The 20,943-nt window shown below is 31.0% G+C and overlaps 2 protein-coding genes across 2 annotated transcripts; one reads left to right on the top strand and one right to left on the bottom strand.

Moving 5' to 3' along the window:
* Positions 1–284: 284 nt before the first annotated feature.
* On the bottom strand, positions 285–3,139 carry LOC133293590 (uncharacterized). The gene is made up of 4 exons (XM_061492181.1): positions 2,932–3,139; positions 1,963–2,281; positions 750–808; positions 285–566 (listed from the first exon to the last, which is right to left on the bottom strand). Exons 1-4 carry the CDS (start codon positions 3,125–3,127, stop codon positions 535–537), a joined length of 606 nt encoding a protein of 201 aa, XP_061348165.1. The 5' UTR covers positions 3,128–3,139; the 3' UTR covers positions 285–534.
* A 1,112-nt stretch (positions 3,140–4,251) lies between these two features.
* On the top strand, positions 4,252–7,613 carry LOC133293559 (ubiquitin-conjugating enzyme E2 10). The gene is made up of 5 exons (XM_061492151.1): positions 4,252–4,517; positions 4,625–4,703; positions 5,965–6,092; positions 6,393–6,497; positions 7,248–7,613. The coding sequence occupies exons 2-5, from the start codon at positions 4,634–4,636 to the stop codon at positions 7,389–7,391; spliced, it is 447 nt and encodes a 148-aa protein (XP_061348135.1). The 5' UTR covers positions 4,252–4,517; positions 4,625–4,633; the 3' UTR covers positions 7,392–7,613.
* The last annotated feature ends 13,330 nt before the right edge of the window (positions 7,614–20,943 follow it).

Here is a 20,943-nt window from a genome sequence, read left to right as displayed (position 1 = left end):
GTGAATAATTTAATCTAAAAAGATTGGTCAAATTGTTGAAGAAGTATGGTTCACGACTCTGATCGAACCTTGCGTAAGACTAGAAATTAATTAATCCCACTAAATGTACTATGCTGATGGAAGAAGTTTGTCCTCTAAATGCATCGATCCTTAAGATCGCCAGAGATTGGATGTAAAGGGACCTAGAGGAAATGAAGTCTCCGAATGCGATGACGAAAGCCTATGACAAAGGAAACAAACTACATATGAAATGGTAAGTACAGAAAAACCTTTCATATTAGCTCTACAAATTTGATATAATTCCATTTCATACATCCAGATAATCTGTTTTTAAGTTGAAAACTTACATCACGTATATATTTCTTCTTTTAAAATTTCCGATATCAGAATAACAGTGTAATTAACCTTTGGAAAGGAAAAAAAAAAAAAAAAACTATGCCCGGAAGAATCTTTCCCACACGATCACTCAAATAATTTCCTGTACGTATCTCCTACCAAGTTTACAGACATCATCACGAGAATACAAAACGAAATTCACTTCCTCAAAATTCTTGTTTTGACACCCCCTGAAATTTATTAAAATACAAATAAGTGAAGCTTCAGAAAAATGCGGCAGATAGTACTATGCACCAGAGAAATAAGTAAGGGTGGAACGGCGAAGTAGATGATAATTCCCCTTCCACCCACCTACACACACCCTCAAAAAAATAAAGGAAAAAAACAGAAAAGGAAAAAACTTTGTGACATACCTTCGACTTCCTCAAATTCAATTTCCTTAACCAAGTCAGATGCCGCATTATACTCAAACCTAAAAAGGAATTGCAATACATGTCTTTAGTGATAGATCAAGACTCAAGAAAGTTTCAAAACTGTTAACAACAATACTCAACAGAATTTACAACAGTTAAAATTTATATGAAGAGAGCATAAAGGACTAAACAAAGTTAGTAGTAAACATTTTAAACTCGGGGTCAGGAAATGTTACAATATGGCTTTAGTTATTACAATGCTAACTATCTAATAATTCCTGGAGAAAAGGGACTCGGCAATGCGATGATGTTGGAGACATCTGCCAGGCAGGTATGTTATGGCGTACCCATGTGTCAATTTTATGCACATTAGGACCCACCTTATGAGTTTTAGGACAACAGAAATGGGATAATGAGATGTATTCTGGACATAGAAATTTGGAAAAAGAAATGGATACTCTCAGTCTCATTCAATGGCATTCCATAGCTTAAGAATGAAATGCTGGAGGATATAGGAGTAAAGAAAGATCTTCTAAACCTTATAACAAATTATATAGAATTTCCATTTAAACCCATTGTAATTCTCACACGTAATCATTAATTTTGTACAGCTACAAGAGTCATACCAGACAGAATCTTACAATCCAAGATAGACAAAGATGATATACCAGGAATTGTATAACAAAGGGATTACACATCTTAGAAGCTCTGGGTTTTTCTCTGTTATATAATGTAAAACTTCAATTAGTAGCACACATCACACAATGCAGCTCAACCAAGTAACATGTAACAATGATTTGCTGAAACATGGAGGAAAAAAAATAAAAAAATCTGTTGACCTCATGGGGTTAAAGTGTAGGTGTGTCATTTCCCTTCAGAGCATAAAAATTCCAAATGTAGGATTGCTAGAAAATTCAACTGTTTGCTTGCTAGCATCTTTGTACAATAATAATTTCTAAACAAATTTTGTAGAAATCTTTAGGGAACAACCACATAAATTTTACCAGAATGGCATTACTATTTTGCCCAATATTGTGAACATTTTTGCGTTAAAAGTTGAAGTGAACAACTCAAACATGCCCTGGCTAGATCATGTAAGCAACCACAGACAAGGCAACAAATCATTTAAATAACAACGACACATGGAATACATAGATAATTTAAGTTAAGCAACAATATATAACACAATGTAACAGGCGTAAATTCCAATTACCTATTAGAGGAATCCACTTCAAGTTCATAAGAAGATGCTCTCTTAGTAGCTTCAACAAACGCAGTGACGATTTCAGTCTTTCGAGTGCTAGCCATAAGTAGATCATACTCTGTTGGAATTATTATTGCAAAAAAGTTATCACTCAGTTCACTGAGACAAATCTTCTCAACAGCTGCAAGGGCTATCCTCCGTTTAAGGGAACCAGTCTCTGGGTCAACAACGTAAACTGCAAAATCTGAAATTAACAGAATGCGACATTTTATCTTCCCTGAACCCGTGAACTTCAAAACTTTATCTGCAAATAGAACTTGCTGGTCCCCTGTAAAGAAGAAATGGAATAGCATTTAAGAATTTCATGAATTAGTACACCAAATCTTCCTCTCTCTCTCTCTCTCTCTCTATATATATATATATATATATATATATGTGTGTGTGTGTGTGTGTGTGTGTGTTTGCTTTCTTCAATAATGTATACAAGGCTTTTAAAACTTTCCTTTGCATATCTTTCATTACTCCTTTCAGAATCCTTAAATCAGAGTCACATATACAAACAGAAAATACAATTAATTGATTATGTATTTCAGATGCTACTTCATGTGATTCTTTAATTTTAGTGAATTGGTTTTATTAGATTTACGAAGCATCCTGCAAGATAACATATAGCAAATTAGTCAAATTCAAACCCTAAAGCTCAATGTTCAATTTCGTTAGTGCTACCATAGTAAGAAACTCCAGACAAGGCGTTCAACAATCAACATCAATCATTAAAACTAAATCAGTGTTTTAACAATTAAATGATTTAACATTCACTTTTAACCACAGGAGACGAGGTTAAAAAAGAAAAAAAAGATTCAATTTACATTTCCAAAATGATGAGATGAGATCATCAGCATAAGAATAATAATAATTCTCATTATTGACATTACAACTTAATTCTTAAATCACATATCAAAATTATTTAGGGGGAACCTTGTTTGTGCAAAATCTTCTTAAAAAAGGGATGAGAAGAGACGTCGATGTAGTCCCCTTTACGGAGCTTCTCTTGAGAATCCGGTTCATCGTGTTCGACCGGAGAGGAATCATCGTCCTGAACGTCGTCGTATTTGGATGGCTGAGATCCGGGATCGTCAACCTGGACCCGCCTCTGCATCCTGAACCGTTCCATCGCGCTCGTGTCTTTGCCTCCAAGAGTTATGAGCTGAGTCGCTGAGATGAGCCAACTCGCTCAAATGCGCGCGTTGAACCATTTCCATGTGGAGTGGACCCCATCTTTTTCCAGCTGGCATCGCTTATGAGGTGGCTTGTTATTTAATTTAAGTATGAGTTTTATTAATTTCATGTTAAAGAAGATAAGTTATCTCATATCATAGAGATAAACTTGTGGGCTCTAGCTCTACCACCTGAAAAAAAAAGAAAAAAAAAAGGAGACATACTTATCGAAGAATGTGTAGGAAAAAATTATCACATGTAACATAAAAATAATTTTTTCTCAAAAAAACTATTTATATATTATAGGATATTACGTGAAACAGCATAACGCGTTTCTCAACCCAAGTGTTGCCTCTCCAGCTCAAATTATATTTAACTCACTTTTCCTCTCTCTCTTTTTTATCAATAGTTGATTTGAAGATTTTTTAAATTAAAATAGCTCATTCATTTTATTCATTCATTACAAGTGATAAATAATTAATTCATTAATATTTTATTTTTAAATTTCAGTTAATAAACCCACAGCAGAAATAAATTAAAACCAGATTTGATCTCAAATTTTTATATTCACCAAGTCAAGTATCAACCTTCCTCTATCAAAACTCATATTATTTCTATCTTAGCTATTTAATGATTGATCTTAACTTCCACAAATGGAAAGGAATGAGAGGATAAAAGGACAAAAGCATTAGAGGGAAAGAGTATATATTAAAATTAAAAAGTAATTACTTTTATTTGAACAGGCATGATGATTGATGGGGAACGCGGTTTCGTTTTTATTCCGACAGTAGTACGTATAAAGCAAGGGGAACGCGGGGAAAATAAATGGTTTTATTACTTTTATTGCACATGTTATTTGTACTGTTGATTGTGAAACGACGTCGTGGAAGAGGGGATATGATTAACGAATAATAACTAATCATTATGTGCCCGAAAACAAAGACCATTCCTTTTGGGCTGCTACTTTTTGACCCCGTATAGAAAACGCCAAGTAGGGACCCACACCCACTCCGTTTCGGATAATAATAATAATAATAATTAATAGAAAGGGAAATACTAATTAAGAGAGAAGAGGTTGTAGAAAGGAAAGAGAGGGGAAGCTAATCAGAGAAAGAGAATGGATCGAATCCTCAGCCGCACCAGACATTTATAAAAACTCATTTCCTTCTCAATTAAATACCACACAATCTTCTCTCCTTCTTCCATTTTAACCTTTTCTCTGTCTCTCTCTCTCTCGTTGTGGTTCTTCTTCATCATAATCACAAATACTAATCTAAACAAGGCAAAATATATATATATAAATAAAAAAAGGAGGATCTGAGTTGCTTTTCTCTTACCGTAGGAAGGTGTGATATCTATCTCAATCTGTTGATCTGTTTGGTGTTGTGTTCAGGCTATGATCTGATCTGATTATATCTCATCTAATCTTTAGCTGATTTTGGATTTTGGTTAGGTTTTCACGATGGCATCCAAGCGGATCTTGAAGGAACTCAAGGATCTCCAGAAGGATCCTCCTACCTCTTGCAGCGCCGGTATTCTCATTTTTCATGCTTTCATTTTCATTTTTATTTTTGTTTAAATTTTGGTGTGAAGCGCGTATTTCTTGGGCTTTATACGATCCTGGATTCTCTATCATTAATATTTGTAAGGAAATCTTCGTCTGTAATATTTCGAGAATTCGGACAATTTCTTAGCCGTTGGGAGGTTATAGTTATAGGTACAAGTGCCAGGGGGGTCATTCCATGTTAGGCAACAATGATGTAAGCATGATTCAATCGCAAATTCTTTGCGTTTTGACTTGATGATGCTGAAAGGAGATCGAGTGTGCTAAGTTCATGTTCAAATCTGTATGCATGTATGAGGGACGTCTATCTGATTTCATGATTTGAGGCAATTATAGGGGACAAAAATATAATTTTAAAATCATGTCTTATTAAGACCAATAGGAGATATTAAATTATTAACTATTATAAATATTTTTGAGGGAGTGTCTAACTATTATTACTAATAGCTTATTATTATTAAAAATATTATTTTATACATAAAAGAAAAAAAAAATTAAAATTTAGGCAGAGGCCGGCTGCCAATGCTAATCCCTCCTCGGTCCGCGCTTGTGCACAACACTGTGCACGTCTGCTCTTTCATTTTAACAAACTCTGTGCATGTTGAAGCTTACTATTTTTACTCTTTTTCTTTTTTTGTTGCCTGATAAATGATAAAATTATTATGCGGATCCGGCCTCTGTTACATGATGCCTCACTTGTGTGTTTAATGAATAAATTTGCCATAAGGAAATTGGAATTGCTGCTGTTAAGGACTGATTATTGTTGCAAATTGCAATGTTACACGTTACTGTCTGACAATTGTCCAACTGTCATCAAAATTAACAATATGTGCGATAATTGGTATTTCTTTATGAATGGACTATTATATCTCTTGTACCTCATTTTGGAACTCTGCTCATACCAACTGAGAGGAGTGATTGAAACTAACTTCTCTGCTAAGTTACTTAAAGTCTCGTCAAGATTTTCATATGACCTTGATCTTTATTGCCAAATAGACAAAAGCAATGGTATAATTCTAATCTTGAATTATAAATATAGTTGGATAAAATTGTTGAAATTTTGCTCGGCTAGCTCTCACAAATATCAGCAGGCTGTAAGCCTACCAATTGACACAGCTGTATGCTGTGCTCTTTTATGCTTGGAATTTGTCCATTCTTGTTTTGATGTTGTGGGGTTTAGAAGAACTTTGTGTTTATCCCAGGTTTCGTATTGTTTCAAAACATTGCAGGTCCTGTTGCTGAAGACATGTTTCATTGGCAAGCAACAATTATGGGTCCTCCGGACAGTCCTTATGCTGGAGGTGTTTTCCTAGTCACTATTCATTTCCCTCCGGATTATCCCTTCAAACCACCCAAGGTTTGTATTCATTCAAGTGTCTGTTTATTTCTTTAATATTTCTTCACTGACTTTAATTCTGTACCATTTCATTTTTAAATAATGTTCTAATACATTTTTTTCACACTTATTCACTTATTTATATTTGGTCCCAAATTTTCGAAATAGGACAAAATTTAGTATAAGATGGTTTATCCTGTTGAAAGTTTTAATGAGGACTGTACCTAGTGCATATATCAATAAATTATATGTTGTTTGCCATCAAGCAGAGCACCACATAATTTCTTCTGCCGATCCTCATAGATTGTGAATATCTTTCAGGTTGCATTCAGGACAAAGGTATTTCACCCAAATATAAATAGCAATGGAAGCATTTGCCTTGACATATTGAAAGAGCAGTGGAGCCCTGCTCTAACCATTTCCAAGGTCTGTTTCTTGATTATTTCACACAATGAGAACAGCTCTCTTTCCTTAAAATGTGTTTTACTTATTCTTGCAATGTAACCATGGTATTAATAACCAACAATATTTACAGGGCACACGACTCTAGTCTGTATTTAATATTTGTATTAAATTTTGATTTACAATGTAAAACATTTTTAAGCTATCATATGTATTTCTGTATCTTAAAAAAAGTTTACTTTTTAGATAGCTAATTATTATAGTAAAAAATAATAATTAATGATGTATCAACACATGATTGAATAATGATGTAAAAACATTTTCATTGATAGTGGAATAAAAAAAGGGTAATAGTTTTCTTATGTTGTAGAAGATATGTATTATCTCCTACACACTCATTGGTGCAGGTGGGGTCCATTTTTAGAGGAAGAGAGAGAAAAAGTAAAGTGGGACCCATTTTGAGTTTGTGTGTGTAGGAGATAGATTATATTTTATGCAACATAAGAGTAATAAATCCCATAAAAAAATCTTGATATTTTTATGCTATGAAATCTGAAGGGCTGATTTGCATAAGTTTGGAATTATGTTAATTTTGAATGACTCCCATGGAAGGAGATCGCAATACGTAGCTTGATAGTTGATACTTACAAGCAGATATTTGGCTCTTGTAGTCAGGGTTTTAAGCATCACCAGACTAAAAACTCCTTTTATTCAGGACAAGATGTTGAATTGCAACGAAGCATTATTTACTAACTTTTTCTTTTGCGTGTTTAGGTGTTGCTCTCAATTTGTTCCCTGTTGACGGACCCAAATCCTGATGATCCTTTGGTCCCCGAAATCGCCCACATGTACAAGACAGACAGGAACAAGTACGAGTCAACTGCCAGAAGCTGGACCCAGAAATATGCCATGGGCTAAGTGACCTGTGGTATGCGTGAGGGAGAGCCTTTTTAGTTCAAGTGTTTAGGCCTAACAGCCCTTGTATGAATATTTGTCTGTCGTCTTCAATCATGAACGGATTAAGGCCCCTCCATTAAAGATCAATGGGGGAAAAACGTTTCTTCTGCTGTTTGTATTATTGCAAATGTTAATTTTTGAACAGTGAAATGTGGCCCAATTCCATGTTTGCTAAATTTTTTAACTTTGTTTTAATAGTGCCATCGCATATTTATTTTTTCCTTTATGAACTTGTTACTTACGAATGTTTGAAGGATTGCTCATCACCGTGTACCTAATAGGTTTTGTTCGACGGCTGACGTGGGTCACTATGTGAACTATTATGTTTATATTTTATTTTTTATTTTGCCTCGGTTAATTGATTATTCAATTAATCGGATTCAATTTGAGTTGTACTTGTGAAGATAACCTTATTTTTATTTATATTTGGAGATTTTATATATTCTCTTGAACTGCAAATTAAAGATATTAATATTATAGTTCATAAACTTCTTTTGTTTTGATCGCTTTTTTAAATACATATTTTGATCACTTTTTATTTCCTCTTTTTCTTTTATTTATAAAATATTATTATGTTTTATTTATAATATGTTATTAGCATTATTCTAGATAAGAATTTGTTTACTATATAACATGCATGTGTCACGTATACCTCTTGTAATATCAACATGTATATCTTTACATGTCTTACAGGTTACAATGTGATACATGAGTATTTTTGGTGTTCAAATTCTTAACTATCTGCCTAAATTTAGATTTTTCTTTTTCCAAATGTCTTTACAATGTTGAAACTCACAAATCTCTTCATATTTCTGAAACAAATTATTTATTATAGATACTTCATGTTGAGATTTATCTTAATGTCATGAATCTTGGGAATACTGTTAAAAAAGGAAACCAAACATGAAACATCCTTGCGGTATTGTTGGGAATTTTGAAAAATATTAGTCTCATTCAACTAGAATATATTTTTATTATTTAGTATCAAAGACTCAATGAATCATCCACTAAAATTAGAAAGATAAAAAAAAAAATCACTTTCCTAACACATGCATTTGCTTCACCCACTTCTTCTTCTTTTAACAAATAAAAAACTATTAAAAAAAAAAAAGTCTTTACTACAGGAGCGATGAAAATTTTCTGCCAAGTAGCTCAACACCATTCCTTGAAGTGAATTTGGCACTTTCTCAAGCTTGTGAGAAAAATTGTGTGAGAGGAAAGGGTCGTGGAAGGAAAAACAATTAATTTAAAAATATTAATAATATATTACAATATTTTTTGTATTAATACTTTTTTAAATCATTAAGTTGAGTTAATATCTAAAAGTTCAAATTTTATCTCTTCATGAAAATAATATTTTCTATTCACTCTTTTCATCAATCTTAGCATGTTTTTTTAATCATATTAAATGATTGTATTTGAAATAAAATGCTTTGACCACTCTTTATTTTAAAGTGAAGAAAGAAAAGAAAAAAGATTTTAGTTCAAAACAAAATATACTAATACTCTATAAGTGGCGGAGCTGGACAAAATTTTAGATAGTACCCAAAAATTTAACATGCAGCGGCGACTGATGTTGATTTTGAGAAGACCAGCAAGACTTACGGTCTGTTTGGATGATCTTTTTTTTCTTCAAAAGCTATTTTTTTTCAAGAAAAAAATACTTCTCGTTTTTAGTTCGTTTGAATGTCAGCTTTTTAAAAAAGGAGAAGTCACAAAAAAGTCAAAAATCTACTTTTTTTCATAAGCTAAAAATTTTAACTTTTAAGAAAAGCAGAAGTCAAAAGCCTAATATTTTTATAAAAATATAAATAACTTTAACTTTTGTAAAAAATACTTTTAAAATAAAAAAAAAATAAAAGTTACTTTTTTTTAAAAGCCGAAACAAACGACCTCTTAGGGCAACGAAGGGAAGCTGTTTTGAGATGCTGATTTAAAAAGAGGGGAAAAAATAGAAAAAGGAAAAAAAGAATGATGTAAATGAAGACGTGGGTATAAAAGTAAAATAAAAATGTTTCAAAAAGTACAATAACAAATGAGTGGTTAAAAAAATGAGAGAAAAGATAAAAATTAAAGATAAAAAGATTACAATTTTGTTATATTTATATAGATAGTGTCAAGTTACAATTTTAGCCATAGATAAATTATAATTAATATAATTATATATATAAAGTAGCCAAGGCATTAGCATGTTACGATGTGGCTACGCCGTTGTCTTCTATTCACAATATTAGTAGTGCCTTCAATACACCCTCATTATTATCACTATATACTACTAGTGCTTGTAATTTTTTTCTAATACTAGAGTCAAAATTTTAAGTGAGTCAAAAATTTAATTATAGTGATAAGTATTTAAAACCTTCATATGTTTTTCATTAAATCCTTAAATTGTTGTACCTAAAAAGTTTCTTAAATAAGTAACACGATGCATTTACAATTTAACCCTAAGGCTGTGTTTCATACCAGCTATCTTAGGATATAGATAAGCATTGGCAATTTGGGAATCTAATTATACCACGTTTGGTTGAACAGATTTCAAAAATTTTCTACCAATATTATTTCCCTAGCCATCATGTTTGCATGTAAATTGCACCAAAATGGATGTCCTCACAATCCCACTTTGGATGTGGTATTTCACGTTGTCTAGCTAAACCGCACAAAAAGCAACATTTTGCTGACGAACATAAACCTCAGCTTATCTCACCAAATCTAGCGCGCGAATTTGAATATCTTCTACCAATTCTAATTGTAGACTTGTCTGACCACTTTTTGATATCCAGACTTACAATTCACATTTTTATTTCCAAAGTTACACATACTTTTTGATATAAAAAAAGTTGTTTTTGTAATTGCAACTCATTTTCTTATCAATTTTTTATCTCCAACCAAACATAGGCTTTATAAATTTTACTTAATTTTTCCGATAAAATTTTTCTAATCAAATAATTTTTTTTTACATTTTCTTACCAAACTTATTTTTTCACCATTTTCTTAGTATTCAAAAACCTTTTCCTGAACCAAACGCCCCCTAAGAGACTAGTTTGGTCATGAATGAGCATCTAATGTGCGGATAAGTATATAATTAATTTTCGAGTCTTGTTAATCTTAATTATTTAGAATCAATAAAGTCCCAGGTAAATGCATGCTTTTAACCAGAGGTGAATTAATTAGTTAAGAACTTGAGGTGGTGCGTGCAAAGTAATAGTGATATTGTCTGATTATAGTACCATAATAAAAATTATTTAAAATTTTAAGTGAGTAATTAATAATAATAATTTTTAAAAAAAAATTGAAAACCAAAATAAAAAATCCCCTTATATTATTTAGAAAGTTACGAAATTCTCTGACGTTTCTCATTGACAAAAGAGAAAGGCTAGCCCAGCCCATAATAAACTGGACTCTTAAACTTTATATTTTGTGCTTTGGATTGAAGCTCTCACTTAAACAGCCCAATAACATTCCAATCTGGAATCCCCTTTAAGAGACTAATATAATGATGGCCCACGAATTTTAATTTTTTTCCTTTAAGCCCATAATGGCTGACCCATCCCACTTAAATGGTGTTGGTTACATTTTGCAGCCTTAACTTGGATCCTCATCCTATTTTTGTGTACCTTTTTCGAAAGGAAACTTAGGCATGAAAATTCCACAAATTTGTCATTAGTTTTTTTCTGATCAATTACAGATTTTTCAAAGTTATATTATTTGCATAAATAAAATTTCTTACAGACTTTCCAAGTTGTATCACATAAGAGGTGTGTTTAAATATCTTTTCCTTTAGCCAAATCCAACAAAGACACAAGATCCTTTACTCCTTTGGCACTGTCAGGTAACGAAAGTGTGAAAGCTGAGAATGCTGCAATGCCAGCAGCCAAAAATTGTAAAGTTCTGCACTAAATTCTCCCATGACAATATTAATTAAATACCTCTTTATTCGTCATTTTATTTGATTTTGATATCAGTGCTGCTAAAGAAAGAGGTATTATAGATGTAACTCATTGAGTAATTATATGTGAAAATATATTTTTCCTCACATTAAGTAGTTGTATGTCGAATAGTGTGTGTGTATACAAAATAATTTTAATAAAATATATCTAAACATCTTTAAAAATAATTAGATGTTTTTTTAAAATAACAAAATAAAAATAATTTTTGTATTTTTCTCATAAAATGAAAAAATACTCTGAAAAAAAAAATTAATTCATAAAAATATTTAAAAAATGCACTATATAAATATAGCTGTTATATAATTGTTTGTCAATTTATCTCCTTTAATTTTGTTCCTTAAAATCGGTTAACTAGCAACAGGCAGCCCTACGATTCATCTAAATTTGCAAGTGGATTTGCACAGCGACTGTGAGTATTAATTTCTGTAATCTTTTGAATTTTTAAAATTAATTTTATGATTGCAAGGAAAAGAATTGATTCTATAATTGGAAAACTCTATGTTGCACCAACACTGACACAGGACACAACATGACACATCCGTCACACCGACACGTTAATTCTAAAAAATGTCATATTTCGACACATTGGGACACGTTTTGATATTAAATAATATTTTTAATATATATAATATAATTTATATTTAATCAATATAACAGCTCATAATAAGTCATATAAACAATCAAATATACAAATTTCATAATATAAATATAAACAAAAATAATTTTTTGTACCTTGTTAATTTTTCTTGTCAAATTTCATAACAGAAAAAATTGATTTATATATTATTTTTTTATGTTTAGGTAATAAAATAAAATTTAGACCTAAAAAAAACATGTCGAAACGTTAATCGCGTTTCGAAGCGTTGACTGCATGTCTCCAAATATTGACCGCGTGTTGGAACATGTCAGTATCCGACACGCATTTTTTTTGAATTTTTTCTGTGTCCGTGCTTCATTGGGAAAACCTACAAAAAAAATTAAAACATGTATTTGATTTTCAAAAAAAATAAAAGGATTGGACAATACAAAAATATTAATTTATATTTGATTTTAAAAAATATTCATACGATATGATAAAATAAAAGATGCACCGTATAAGATAAGTTTAAAAAAGGGTTTTATAAGAGTTATGTTGTAGGAAAAGTGATTGTGTTATGTTATAGAGATTCGTTTTGCGTGCCGAAGTTTTTTTTTTTTTTTGCTGCGGGCCCCACAAAATGTTGTGTGTGTAGGAAAATTTTTGTGGTCATGTTAAATGATAGATGATAAACCTTTTAAAAAATTAGGTAAAAATTCAAAAGCCTTCCTATGGTTTTTCTTCGATTAACGTACACCCTTTAGCCGGGAATCTCAATTTTCAAAAATATGATTTTTACATTCAATTTATAATAATATCCGTAAATTTAAAATTTAAAAAAATTCAATTTCCCGAAATTCTTGAAGAATCCCGCGTACCAAACGCTCCCTGATTTTTTATATTACTTATTTTTCATGTGATTCTTTTCATTCAATTTCATATTTAACACTATTAGAAATTTAGTTAATCTGGTCATTTCATTCCCTTGATAAATCACTTTGGAGTACTTTATGTATAATTTTCTTCCTCAATCCAATCTAATGTATTGTTCTTAATAGATAATTTCAAGACGGGGGAGTCTTTCATACTCTTAGCCTTCCATTTAATAAAACAAATGATTTGCTTGAGTAATTTTAATAATAATTTTTAAGTTTTAAGTTTATTATAATTAAACACATTAAAAGAAAATAATAACCATAAATAATGTAGATTCCATAAACCTATTCGGGGCCATCTTCTTTACAACTCATACTTGATTATTTCCAACATTAATGGACATGATATGACAAAAATGGATGGGATAAAAGAACTCAATAAGAGTCTAAAGGATATGGACCAAATAATTTCATATTTTATTTTGTGTTTGAGACGAACTATATAGTGTCATGATATGATATAAACATACAAAAATATCTCTTTTAATATAATTTTATATGGTTGGTGGTGGCTAGTGCGGTGGGTGGCTTGTTGGAATGATGGTGGTGGCGGTTGTGGGAGCTGGTGGTGACAACACTGACAATGGCTAATGACCATTGTGGTGGCTGACTAATAGCGGCAACGATAGTGATATATGGTGGTAGTGATGGTTGGTGCCTAGCGGTGCTACCTACTAGTGATGGTGGTTGATGTGGTGGTGGCAGGTGAAATTGGTGGCAGCAGCAATGGATGTTGGTTCATAGTGGTTGGGGCTGATGGTTGCCAGTGACAATGAAGTGGCTGGTAGCTCATGGTGATGACTGGTGATGATGGAGGTGCTCACGGTGGCAATAGTAGATGGTCGATGATGGCAATAGTGATGATGACTGATCGATTGTGAAGGCTGACCCTCACGTGCCCAACACAATTCGTAGAAAAAGGCTACATTTAAAATGTGAGAGATATAACATTTATTATCCTATCATATTTATGCCTAGCCCAAGTTACCCCTTAAAATAACTTATCCTACTACCGACAAGATTATCGTATCATATTGATTCGCGAAGAATAGGATATAATAAATTGACAAAAAAAAAAAAATCTAAGATGTTAGACACATTAGAGATGAGAACGGCCAGAAAGGCAAAATAAAGTCAATTTTGTGTTTTATTGTAACAGCTTAAGCTTTTAAGATATTTAGTCCTTGAGATCAAATTGGTGTCAAATTGAAACACTTTTAATGACTAATCAACACATAATTAAACAATTATTGAAAAAATAAATAGAATCAATTAAAGAGTTAATGAATTAAAGGTACATACTTTGTAAACTATAAAAATTTATCAAAAAAACTCAAATACATTTAATAAAATAATTAGCTTATGTCAATATATATTTTAATTTTTAATTTTTAATTTTTTGGAATGTATTTAAATTTGAAGTTGTGGTCATAAATAAGAGCATGCACGGGTTATTTTTCAAGTTGGAGTAGTTGAAAATAGTGGGTGTTATTTGATATTTAAATGCATTCATTATTATTTTTTTATTTTTTTGGTAAACCATTATTATTATTTTTACTTCACAATTGTTGGTGGATGATAACAAGTTATCAAATCTCAAAAGTTTTAACAACATAATAATATAAAAGTATATATAATAGCAAACTATAAGCAACAAATCTAAGCTCAAAAAAATGATTGAATTCATAGTATGAACCAAACATAACAATAACAAATTTTATTTTCATTAAAAAGTATGTGACTATAAGATGCAAAGTTTTGGCCATAACTTGAACTTTGAAAGATGTGGGATCATATTAATTTTGCATTTTGTATACAATTCGTATTCATTGTGAATAAACATATTTACGTTAATTATTATAATATTTTTAAACTATTATGTCTTTTTCTTTTTTAGATAAATCATATGTATTCTTCATTAAAGGCGATTCTATTCGAGCCGATAACATTCATATTATGGTGGGGCTTACTCTCCCAAAAAAAATTTTCACATTCAAAAGGACTAAGTCTTAAAATTTTACGTAAATAGAATCAAACAGGTATTACTTGAAGCTTAATACCTATTATGTCTCTCTGATAACCATGAAAATTGATGAGTATCTTAACAAAGCAACAAGTGTACAAGAGAGGCTAGGATGGGAATTCAAACTCCAATTTCCAAATATTTATTTCATTTATATATGCTGCTGCTCATGAAAAGCCAAGATATAATACTACTTTTCAGAATATAACAATAATTTGTGTGTTTAAATATCTAGGGACATTGGGACCGATGTCGTGTATGTTTTTATGTTTTCTTTTAAGAGAGTGGTACATAATATCTCATTTTTATATTGACAAACATACGTGTCCAACATGTACCTGTTTGATAATCTACTTTAAAAAATAATAATAACCAAATAATATTTTTAACAAAAATTAAAAAAGTTGCAAATGGGTCGTGCCCACGAGTGGGTTTAAGAGAACATGGCCCCCTGAAAATCCGGTTGATTAATTTGAAATACCCAAATACCTAATCTCAGTTCCATGTACTTCTGTTTGCCTTGTCTCTTGTGAGGACAATTCCACAATGCACGGTTGAATATCACTACCTAAATACATATCGCTAATCAGTGCAATTTTACATGTCATTTTGAAGTCATCACTATAGTAGTCAATGCAGTTCCTGAGCTGGAGCTGTCGAAAATTATATAAATAGAACTTTATCAATGACATTATTTTTTTAAGAGCTGTAATCTATGCCATTATTGATATGATCACTTACATTTTAATATGGTTAATTACTAGAAATTATTAACTTATATTCAATGAAATGAGGAATAATGTTGATTCTCATGCAGCCCACTCAAAATTTCTAATAATACTGAACAAATTAATTATATGAGAAGTTTGAAGTGGGAACCAACTTTTTTGGCTGAGACAAGAAAAGAAAAACCACATGTCTTGCAGTATACAGGAAACAGCATATAGTATGCCATTATATGCGAATAAAGCTTTGGATAATTTAGGCAATTAATTCCCAAACAGATAACCAAAAACCTTGTACGAAAGCACGAGTGAGTTATGCTTTTGAAGGACAGGTTTCAGAACTTAAGCTTTTCCTCTACCAAATCCCCTTATTCTCATAGTTTAGCTTGCCTTTCTTTCGTTTGGTTCTTTACCACTTTTCTTCTTTTTCCATTTCTTTATTTTTTTTCTCTCTCCTTTCTCTCCTCGTCTTCTAATTAACCAAATGGGACATGAAAATATTCCGTGTCTAAAACCAAACCCAATTACTAGCATATACGTTATTGGATGATGGGGTTAAAGTTTGGTGAGAACAAAAGCATGTTCCTTCCACCACCCCCATTTTGAGGCAGAAAATTTTGGGTTGCCACCAAATCCTCCCATTCTTGCCTATTTTGAAGAGCAGATTGGGATTCCAAAGTTCGAAACAATTAGCATAAAGTGCTAATCAACAAAACAAAAACAAAAAAAAAAAGACCAAAGTTAACCTTGTTCAATTCTTCTCTCTTCCGCTCTTTATTGCTCTTTCTTGGTGTTGGGAATTTAGGTTGTTGTTATTATAATAATAATCGTTACGGAAATAGATGTCACATAAATAGTCTCCACATGGTGAAGTACACGTGTCACTTTCACGGCCGCCGTAAACGGTGCCGATAATCGTCAGTGAACGGTGAATTGTCAGTGGGACCCACCGGCTCAAGATTCACCCTTCTCTGTCTTCTAGTCTCGAGACATAATCCCCCATACGACCCGGTTCCTGTATTTGGACATTGTATATAGTTGCATTGCAGCTTTATCCTATAGTCCATACTTCAACGCCACATTTATTGCTAATAAGTATATTTAAACTTTTGATATACAAAAAAAAAGTATATTTAAACTTTATGCCAAGAAAAAAAGTATATTTAAACAAGATATTTTGCAAACCTTATTATCATATATACAATGCATTGCATCATAGATGTTAATAGCAAACTAGAATCTTAAATTTACAAGGAAAATGTAATCTTCATGAGATCACATTCTATATACGTGCATGTCAAAGCCATTCTACCGTTTTTTTAATTGCTGCTTTCCATTAAGTATGTGATAGGAATGAATTATAATCAAGGATCCTTTCATATGCTAAATAATAAAATCAGACGCAATCTTTTCTAGATCTGATTAAAATAATGTTTACTAGTTTACCCAAAAAAAAAATTAAAAAAAAATGTTTACTATAAGAGAAAAAGGGCATCACCATTTAGAAATAAACCAACTTTGTGAATTTTCGAGAGAATCATTTCTCAAAAACATTTTTATACTTTGTTTTTGTGGGTAAACAAACGTAAAAATATGTACTGAAATGTACATTTTAAAAAAATAAAAGAAAATAGTCTAAGAGTTATACTTAAAGATTTTTTATGGGTGTATATTATTAGACGACGTCGTTCCAATCATGCACGTCCCTCACACGTCTCTTTTGCATTAGTAAATTTAGAGTAATGCTTGTAAGATATTGTTATTTAAGTAACTCAAATTCCTTAGAGGGGCACGTGATCTGCTTGAACCCAACCCTGTAAGGAACCAGCTATAGGCCTACATGTATGGTTTTTTCTATTTTTAAATTTCCCTTTTATATATAATTTTTCCTGTAATAATGCGTATGCAAGCATACTACCCTGATTTAGAACTTCCATGAAATTATAAAGTTATTACATTTTTTATTTTATTTTTTTAATACATTATCCCCTAATTTTTTAGTATCCGAAATATGTTCCTTTTATTAGATACTCTGAGATTAATATCTTGTCTTATGTGATAATGCGTGTGGGATTAATTTGATGCAATATACGTAAAAAATTAAAGTGAACATTAAACTTTTGCAAAATTTGATCTTATTAATTTATGAGTTTTACTGGTCAAGTACTCATTGTACTTGATTGGGTATGATTTCAACTTTTACAATATTCCAGCTATATAATAATAATGAGTAGATGAAATCACTACAAATTACTATTTTAAATAAAATGTATACGTTGAGTTATTAAAGTGTGAGGAATTTCATATTGGTTAGCGGTGCCTAAGTGAACTAGATATAAGTAGACAGACCTATGAATTCAATATCTTAAGATTTTTGGTTGATATATCGTGTCGAATCCACTTGTTAGTGTTTGGGCTAGCTTAGCTCATTGATGGTTAGTCTCTCATCATGGACTCCCCTTGGACCTTACTGACAATGGTATCAGAGCCGGGTTGGACTCAGGCCAGCCAAATGTTTGCCTAGGAGGCGGGTTCAGTACTTTGGGCCTAGTTACTCGTTAGAGGGAAAACATATTAATATTGGGTTTCACACTTAAGTAAGAGATTATTGGGTTATTCAAGTATGATAAATCTCATATTAGTTGATAATTGACTAAATGAAATGGATAGACCTATAAACCCTGTGCCTTAAAATTTTGAGTTAAGACATGATGTCAAATACACTTGCTAGTGTTAGGCTAGCTTAGCACATTGGTGGTTGGTCCCCATCATGAGCTCTTCTTGGACCCGCCTGATAGTGGTATCATAGTCGAGTATGACTCGGACTAGTCAGGTGTTTGGCTAAGAGACGGGTTAAGTTGAGTACTCGGTTGAGGGGGAGTATACCAATGTTGGGCTTTTTTTTTTTTTTTGTAAATAACCAATGTTGGACTTTATACTTGAGAGGGAGATTGCTAAGCTATTCAAGTATGATGAATCTCATATTAATTGGTAATAGATTAAATGAAGTGAATATAAGTTGATTGAATTTATTTGCTACTCTTAGGTAACTTAACCTATTGGTAATTAATCCCCCGCCCTGAGCTCGAAGCCACCTAACAGTATATACAAGTACTGGTACTATTAACACTAGAAGGGTGAAAAAAAAAAAAGGAACGATCAATTGGGCATAGCTAGCTAGATGTGATCATTTATCGTACGAATAATAAACTTTCCTAAAAATATAATTAGCATTTCACTCCAGAAAAAAACAAAAGTATAAACAAAAGATTACTTTAAGCAAATAAAATCGAATCACGCTCATGCGAAAAAGATTGTAGTAACTTTTGTGAGTAAAAAGGCACATTAACAAAGCGTTTTAATTATAACAAATAACGACGGAAGTTGACAAGAACCAGGTCCTAATACTTTAAAGATATATTGTAAATATTTAGATATTTTGTGAATGCATAAGGATGAACACATTTAATTAAGCTCAAATTCCAAGTTTTTTTTTTAAATATTCTTACATAGTACAATTTAATATCAATCTCATGATTGAAAATTTTAAAATATTTGAAAAAGAATGAAAACGTCTTGGAAAATTTTGAACCACAGTTTGGCACTTTAGAGTTGAAAATTGACCAAGATTAATTAGTTTTGAAGTCAAATAATTGAATATTCTATGGAAATTGATTTTCAGCTCCTCATAAATTAGTTACAGTTTTTGTTTGTATTTCATAATCTATTACTCTTTAAAAAATTGATTATTAATTTTATGCAAATAGAAACAAAATAATTCATAAGTAATTTTTTATCTTATAAAATAATCAACTATTTGTTGGTGATTAAATAACCAATTTATGAACTAATTATTTGGAAAATAATTAAAATAATTTATTATAACTATTTAATATTAGAGTTTTTATATCAAATAATCAATAACATTAAGAAATACTATATTATTTAAGGGTTATATTTATCTCATTCAACATGAGATAAACTAAATTCTTACACACACATAACAAAAGTGGGTCTCAACTCTATTTTTTTTTCTCTCCAATTATTTATAGGTCCCTCTTATAATTTTGTTTTACTAACATAAGATAACATAAGAAAAAACATTTATCGTTATTTAAATGTCATAACTCGATTACAATGGCTCGTGCTGTATTACTTGGTATTAAAGTACTTATTCTTATATATCCATTCCTTTCAAAGTTTTAATAGTTTTAATAAAAAAATATTCCAAATAATATTTGAAACAGATTGAATAAAAAAAATTATACTGAAGTTATCGCATCACTTCTCTTAAATTTGAATTCATTCAGCGACAACTTTAAATAGAAAAGGTAAGTTATAACCTAATTCAAAACTCAAAAAAAAAAAAAAAAAAAAAAAAGTTTAGCATGCCAAATTTGATTCTTTATCTTTAAAAGAAAACTACATTTTGTAGCTCTTTTACTTTTCTGCTTTTCTTTGGTTTCCTTTTGGGAATATATTCACTGTAATATGTCATACATGCATTTGTTTCCAAGGGCAAAAAGTTCCTTCATATCAAGGGGAAAGCTTTTTAAATTTTGTAAGTGATTATTTTTACAAAAGAATTGTTTGATTAGGTTATCCTTCTAATTATTAACTATTTGAGAAACACGAAGAATCACGTGATAGAAATTAACTTGCCAACTTGCTAAGGAAAGAAAATGAATCCTAGCAACCAGTGTTATCTTCTCAACTTTCATATTCAGTGCTACCTGTTTGAGTTACAAGGGGAAAAAAAAAATGAAAGCCATCACTTTTCCTTCTTCTTTTTTTGTATTACTTGATTTTTTACTTATGATGCAAAATTATGACACACACAAACCAACATCTCTTGCTTCACTGAGAAGCATGTGGGCGCGTTTCTTATGTAGAACAAAAATTTAATATCGCTCCATCTTTGTATTATTATTTTAAACCTCACTCCCTTAAAGGATTGTTATCCGTTACTGAAATTTTTCTTCCATGGAAATGCGAGCTACGTTGTTCGATCTCTAACAAACAGACACACAAATATTAAGACCGACATGAACCTCATTAAAGCTTCAAACTACGTGACAATGGGCCCTTCTTTTTAGAATAGATCTTATAATTTCATTATTTAAGTTTTGGGATTTATTACAGTAACTGAGTAACATGACAAACTATTGTAGATATCTTTATTTGTATAAATTGAATTATTAACTAATAAATTACCACTTTAAATGTAAAATAATTATATGACACAAGGATTTATAAAATTATTTAAGGTAAAATAAAATTATAATTATTAATTAGTTTAATTTATG

This window comes from Gastrolobium bilobum, unplaced genomic scaffold, assembly GCF_033153095.1.
Source record: "Gastrolobium bilobum isolate Gb01-03AN ecotype WA unplaced genomic scaffold, APGP_CSIRO_Gbil_v1 utg1090, whole genome shotgun sequence".
Lineage (NCBI taxonomy): Eukaryota > Viridiplantae > Streptophyta > Magnoliopsida > Fabales > Fabaceae > Gastrolobium > Gastrolobium bilobum.
This window is presented reverse-complemented; position numbering and strand designations above follow the sequence as displayed.

Bases quoted from the DNA above. Each gene is read 5' to 3' on its own strand.
- LOC133293590 (XM_061492181.1), bottom strand. From the start codon at position 3,127: ATGGAACGGTTCAGGATGCAGAGGCGGGTCCAGGTTGACGATCCCGGA. The intron at 2,282-2,931 runs GTTCCCCCTAAA...TCTTCTTTACAG, and splicing joins GAAGATTTTGCACAAACAAG to GGGACCAGCAAGTTCTATTT. The intron at 809-1,962 runs GTAATTGGAATT...ATTCCTTTTTAG, and splicing joins GAAGTGGATTCCTCTAATAG to GTTTGAGTATAATGCGGCAT.
- LOC133293559 (XM_061492151.1), top strand. From the start codon at position 4,634: ATGGCATCCAAGCGGATCTTGAAGGAACTCAAGGATCTCCAGAAGGAT. The intron at 6,093-6,392 runs GTTTGTATTCAT...AATATCTTTCAG, and splicing joins ATCCCTTCAAACCACCCAAG to GTTGCATTCAGGACAAAGGT. The intron at 6,498-7,247 runs GTCTGTTTCTTG...TTGCGTGTTTAG, and splicing joins CTGCTCTAACCATTTCCAAG to GTGTTGCTCTCAATTTGTTC.